The sequence below is a fragment of the Bombyx mori genome, chromosome 27 (genome assembly GCF_030269925.1).
Source record: "Bombyx mori chromosome 27, ASM3026992v2".
NCBI classification, from domain to species: domain Eukaryota; kingdom Metazoa; phylum Arthropoda; class Insecta; order Lepidoptera; family Bombycidae; genus Bombyx; species Bombyx mori.
Genome location: NC_085133.1, coordinates 7538289 through 7545320, shown reverse-complemented (window position 1 = coordinate 7545320; position 7032 = coordinate 7538289). Strand labels below are relative to the sequence as shown.

At 35.5% G+C, this 7032-nt stretch overlaps 1 protein-coding gene and 1 long non-coding RNA gene across 3 annotated transcripts in view; one reads left to right on the top strand and one right to left on the bottom strand.

Moving 5' to 3' along the window:
- Nucleotides 1-7032, top strand: part of LOC134201545 (uncharacterized) — a 358050-nt gene that overhangs the window by 64075 nt on the left and 286943 nt on the right. The gene's annotated exons all lie outside the window — the stretch shown is intronic.
- Nucleotides 2198-7032, bottom strand: part of LOC101746976 (lysine-specific demethylase 5) — a 39903-nt gene continuing 35068 nt past the window's right edge. For both annotated transcript variants that reach the window (XM_012697767.4, XM_012697768.4), the window contains exon 31: nucleotides 2198-5886. In XM_012697767.4, the coding sequence (XP_012553221.2) occupies nucleotides 5756-5886 (131 nt within the window). In that variant the 3' untranslated portion in view covers nucleotides 2198-5755. The remainder of the gene's footprint in view (nucleotides 5887-7032) is intronic.

The following is a 7032-nucleotide window of genomic DNA, read 5'->3' as shown; positions in this document are numbered from 1 at the left end:
TATGTAGCAATTTATTTTATTCTCAACTGACAATTAACGCGACTGGTATTTTATCAAGGTTTCAATGTTTTAATATTCAAATATAATGCATAAGGTTCCGTAATCGAGGAACTGTAACATTTTACGAAAACTCAAATTCATTATAAGCGATTTTACTATTTCGACTTTCAAGCTTAGTTATGTCGGGCCTTTACTGATTTTGATCTTCTTGATGGCAGTACGTCAAGGTACGACGCAAGGTCGAAACTATGTATGCAATTTCTTAAGCAATACGTTGTGGAATTTATTCTAACAAGGACTGCCAATATGTTTAAAGCCTATTTAGATTTTTTCGTTCATTTGACTCACGGAGCAAACGTGCTCACTCAAAATAATCTTCATTGATTGTACAATACAATCTAATGTACGTTGTGTCCGAAATCGAATTAAACACCGACTTTCTACTTGAGGAAATTCACGACTGTCCATCTTATAGGGTGTTTTAGAAACTCCAAAGCATTATAGAGCATACTACATTCTCTAACAAAGAACTTAAAGTATATATACTCTAGTGGATTAAGATCAGGACTTGACGACGGCAATTCTTCAGTCGAACTTCAGGGCTCGACGAATAAATTAACCCACAGCCACAGCCCACTGAGTTTCTCGCCGGCTCGTCTCGGTTGGTCGCGATACCAATCCGGTGGTAGATTCTGCGAAGCACTGTTATTGCTAAAGCTAGTGTAAGCAAATGCGCAAGGCTGAGTCGTATGAGCTCGCCATGTTAGAAGAACCTAGTAAAACCCCTCGAGGTTACTAGTATAAGTAGGAGTATAATCATTTTACATTCTTTTCTTTTCAGTGCCGAGAAGGGCATTAACATCAGAGAAGTGCAACATAGACACTTATCAAGACCAACCCCGTTTTACTCGATGTTTTGTGCAACACAGTCTTCTTGTCTTCTCAGTGGGTCGCGTTTCCGATCCGGTGGTTGCGAAGCACTGCTCTTGTTAGGGTCAGTGCTAGCAACACCTCCAGTTTAAGCCCAGAGAGCTCACCTACACGCTAGGGTAACGCTGATATAGCCTCTCAAGGCTATCAGCACAGGAAGGAAAAAAGCGCAAGACAAAGAAAAGAGTTAACAAAAATTACTTATTCAACAGAATTTGACCGTATTGAAGACGGTATTAAACATTGTCACTGCTAGAATTGTTTGGTGTTTACTTTTTAATCTAATCTATCAGCCCACAGACGTCCACTACCGGATATAGACCTTGCCCAAGCCCCGCCACAACGATTGGTCCTGCGCTGCTTGCATCCAGCGGATCTCTGTGAACCTCAATGTCGCCAATGCACCTTGTATTTTTTTTAATATCTCCACAATTGTGCCAATAACACGTTAGCCTAAGATTTCGTTTTAAGAAATAAAGTATATTATAAATGTTAGTTAATATGAAACGAAAGGTTTTTCGAACGTATTTATGTATGTCAAGTTCTTTAGCACAATCTGCAGTCTAAGCATATTAACGGATTTCAACATAATTATATGAGGCATCATTAGATTCCTCTCGGAAAGCGACAACGTCGTTCCTAAATAAATTAACTCAAAATAATAATAGACAACAAATTATAAAAGAATGAATTTACGCTCAAGAAATTTGTCTAAACTTATTTTGCATAAGTTCTGTAAGATCTTCGATCTGAATTGCAATTGCCCATAGGTACACCTTAAAACGACCACGTCATCTGACTACCTGAACCGGAGCCGCGTCCCTTTATTGATAAAGAATTGCGCGGCATTGTCACATTCCTTTGACGTAATGTCAGTTCGCACGTTTGTAATGCACTTGTAACATAGACCTATCTAGTAATGGAACAGATACGTACATAACTGATATTCTGTAACTGATGTTCACCAATGACTTCCACGATGAAGGAATAGCATCGTGAAGTAAAAATCAAACTCGCTCAAATTAAATTTGGCTTACGAATGGTCTTAAGAGTAACCTATGAGCCTGTATGTGTATGGAGTCCGGTAACCTCTTAACACCAGATGGATCGTGAGCTCGTTTACCCGTCAAAGCTAAAAATATCTCATCATTTTACTGGGATATAGTTTCACCTCACTGGCAACAACGGCATTACAAGATGCGGATTGCCATACCGAAAGATAAAGAACAGGGCAATGGTCCATAATAATACAAATGAAACTGCAGTATGGTTTGTGTGCATTTATTTGTATGGTTGACGAATTAAACATTTGTATACATAGCCATCTTTAATACAACTGCAAAAAATAATAATAAGAAAAGTATTAGGATTGCGAAGCCTGCTTCCGGTATCGATTCGACCCGGCTCAGTGCGATTAAAATTACATTCGACTAATTTACAAATCGATTTACTAATCGATAAACAATAAATTTCTATAGCAAATTTTATAAAACAAAATTAGATCTAAAATAGTACACATTAATAAAACACAATACAAAAACTATACGAATAGATTTCTCATCTTATAAGATAATTTATACTTGATTGAACCTAGGAAAAAAAAGCTATTAAGCAGTCATTACCGAGCCGAATCGAAAGACAAACAGACGCACAAACTCACAGGCACACGTATCGATCTACTTAAACTATCAGTTTCTTGCACAAGAAAAAAAAACTTTTTTCATTACATTAAAAACTTTCGCTGACTTTTAAAAAAATATTTACAAAACTCTTCAAACTCTGCAAACACGCTTGGTTAGTATCAATTCAAAAATATCGATTTTACTAAACACAATCTCCCGCATCCAGATCGTGAAATCCAAATGATACGTTTCAAATTTCGACTATACACAATAGAAAATTTTAATTACTTTAACCATAGAGTTAGACCGAATCGTGTCGAATCACTATCGATTCACCAACCTAGTCCTCTTCCATCGCTAATAATCAAAAATTTTAAATTACCTATCCGAATAATTGGTAAATACCTTCTTTATAACGATTCCATACATATTTGAGACCCATATGTAAGCATAACTTAACATTACCGTCTTCGAAATATCTAAACGTTTTATCGATGTAAAGATCCGAATTATTCATATCTCGATAATGTATCGATAAAAAGTCGATATTCGCTCTAGACAGTCACACGATTTAAATCTGTCGACTTTATTTAAACATTAGGTACGTTCTCAATCACGATATGGCCTAATATAAACACTATTGTTTAGCTGGTTTTTACCGGTATATTGTCGGTATAGTCATCGAGTTGTGATAATAACCAGAAAGAGGGTAGATTTGACTGCAATTTTTTTTTATTGCCATTGTAGGCAGACGAGCATACGGCCTACCTGATGGTGAGTGGTTACCGTCGCCCATGGATTCCAGCAATGCCAAAGGCAGAGCCAAGCCGCTGCCTACCGCAATTCTTAACCTCTAACCCGCAATTTTCAGTCCATTCGTCGCCATACGGAAATATCCAGAACCATACGGAAATATCCAGAACCATCCAGAACCTCTTAAATAATCGTGTTTATAAAGTAAAAAGCCTGGACTTGTAAAACAATTCGTAACAACTTCTTGCCCTGTCGTATTTCTTACACTGAAATCAGTATAGTTAATTTGTCAAACATTTCATTCAAGTTCACGTTTGTCACAAATTTTCAATAGTCAACCAGGGATAATGCAAACAGCTACTGTATTTTCAAACTACAAAAACTTCGTAGTTTAGGGAAAATATTTTACTTTTAACACACAAATCGAACCTCACCTATTGAAAACGGCTGGATTAGATGAAAAATAAACTACCTGTAATTATTTAATTTGATATATCACTAACACCGAAACATTTTCATAGTTTTGTCTAGTTTTGTTTTTTATTATTATTTAATTAACACATATATTTGTCTAAACACATTATTGACAACATCGATAAAAAACTCGAACATTCTATTAATGAAACAGTTCAGTGTATTGTTCTTTATTACATTTGATCTATAATAATTGATACTTAAATTTTTTTTATTAAATTCTCATTATTTTACAAGTTTACGATTAGGATTTATTATACAGGATCTAAACATATTCGAAGGTTTCGACAATTTAAATTAAAAATTAGTTAGGAAACAGTCTCTGTGAATTTCACGCTGTATCAAATAATCAGATTGAAGTTACCAAAACCAGTGTTTTACTAAAAACCTCGTAATTTGGCTTAAAAACATATTTTATTACGATACAGTTTGTTTTTCGAAGATCAAACATCATAATGAGTGAATTCTCAAAACTTGTATTTATGTACATTATCGAAGAAGACATACGATCTGAATTATCTAAGACCCTGTATCTGTGGTCTCTTCACGAACAAACCAAATTAGAGATTAGACTAAGAGCAAACACATTTTCTGTTTAATGATGCATTCTTACAAGTGACAATTTCACTGCTCGACCAAAATTTGCATGGGATATTTTATATGGACCGGTCGTTAGATACCATACTAGTCATAAAATCACAATTAAATTTAACTGCCTCTGATAATATAATCGAATAAATATTTCGTTTATTTTTATTAAATTTTGTGATCAAACAAATCGCAAAAGTAATATTGAAATCGGATGGAAATTGTTCGCTATTAAAAATCTAAAATTGTTAAAATTAAGATTGCAACTTTACACGTCACTTATCGCGTTAATTTACTTCAATAGACAATAGAAATTAAATCTTACGTTCAAGATCTTAAGTTTTGTGATGTTTGTTTTTTTATAAACAAATACATACATAACAGTACCAATTCATTTTTAAATGAGACAATCATATTGTGTATTTTATATAGAACTTTAAACCAAGAGTTTTGTATATAGTCTTATGTATAAACTACATTACGTGCTGCACGCATGGGTGCAAATTTATTTGAAACACTATCCTCCACGGTGAGCTATGTATAATAAACTTTAAGTTCAATTTAAATTCAGTAACAAAATTCCATCATATTTGCCTCTATCGGTATATTAGCATTTCTGAAGTACGAAAATTGGATATCATGATGTTTCCAAGAAAATATAGGAAATAGGCTTCACCACTTAAACTTTTGAATACCGGTTGCATGCGCAATATCTGTTTTGTTATTTCAAACCTTATTTAGTATATTAAAGATCCTAGTTTTGTTTGCGTTTCAATATAAAGCGAATATGTGTTTATGTGTATTTAATTTCACGTAATCAAAGTTGTCTCAACGATTTGTCTCACATCTCAAGTACACGTGTACCTTTATTTAGAGCGAATACGAACGCCGCTGTAAGACGTTAACATAATTCGCTCGACAATACAACCATATGCGCTCTCATTACATTACATACAAGTAAAACTTACAACACGTCTTCACTGTACAAATTTTATTAGAGAAACATTCACTGTAACTCACACAGAATTATGTACATATTATATCGACGCTTGAAAGGCAAACGTGACTAAGCGACAATAACTGCTTTGTACATGATAGGCAGTAACCATATTCGATGCGCAAAAAAAATATATATTTCTAGGTCTATTAAAATCATTTTAACCCTACAGCTGGTTTCGTTAAAAGAGATTTTTTTTCTGGTATCTCAACTTTAGTCTACTGTAAAGTTCACGCATTGTCGCTTAGTCACGTTTGCCTTTCAAGCGTCGATATATATATTTTGAATGGCTTCAATCGAATCGATGTTCTTTTGGAAGTCCAACGCGCGCACTCGTTTTAACACTTTACACGAAACACTATAGGAGCTATTTTCGCTTGACGGTCCGGGGCTAGCGCGCGTCGGCGCACGTGCCGCACACGTAGTCGTCGTCGTCGCGCAGCGCGCCGCGGCTGAGCCCGACGCAGTGCATGTGGAACCACTGGTCGCACCCGCCGTCGCACTGCACCCAATCAACTTTACCTGTAATACAACGAAAATATTTAATACATGATCACCTTTCCGCGTTAAAAGTATTAGTGATAAAAAATTAAATCTGCAAAATTAGCAGTAATTAGCGCCCCCGACTGTGGCGCCGAGGGTCGTGGGTTCGATTCCCACATCGGGCAATCATTAATGTCGCACCTTTAGAATAATAGAGACCCATTTTGAAATTTTCGGATTTTGAATTTAATTCAAAAATGGACCTGGAACGACCTTTTTCAGTGACTCTTAATAATCAAATGACCAAAAGTAGCTTAGAAAGGGACAAACTTATCCATCGGTCTCTTTTACACCATCCGCTTCCTCTAAGTCTTTTCAGTTTGAAAACTTTATTCGATGTTTTCCAAAAACACATTTTTTGGGTCGGGTCTCTATAATTGTAAGGGTGTGATGTGATGTGAGAAAGTAATTTTTTAACAATGATTGGGGTAAATCTACTACCATTAGTATTCGGACAACCAATTTTACCATTATCACTGACTCTTCCAGATTTAGATTCACTTTTTTTCTGTTACCCTCACATATAAAAATACGAATTGACTGTTTATATTTTCTTTGATGTAATAAAAAAATTTGGTGTCCGGGGAGAAATGATACTAAACTGTTTTGTCGTTTGCTATTTTTATTTAAAATTTGTGTAAAGACTTTTTAATGTTTTCACTTCACTTCTGATAAGACGAAACAGCTCTATTGTAACGACAGTCATCAATAATCTATACTAAGATATAAATCTATATACTAATATTAAATTTACAGTGGTTTTTACGGATGTTCCGTTATAACTACTGAACCAGGCATCCGCTGACTTGAAACTTGGTATCCATGTAGAAAATACATGTACTTAATGGATAGGCTAATATTTATATGAGTATTGAACTCCCTACACCAGTTGCGGGGGCGTTAATGATGAGAATCTTTGTGGGGGTGAGAAACAATAATGTTAATTTTAACAGCCCAGCGAAGCGGACGGGTACAGCTAGTTTCGTATAAGAAGACCGAGTATTTTTTTTTTATTGCCCTTTTAGGCAGACGAGCACACGGCTCACCTGATGGTGAGTGGTTACCGTCGCCCATGGACTTCAGCAATGCCAGGGGCAGAGCCAAGCCGCTGCCTAAAAATAATCA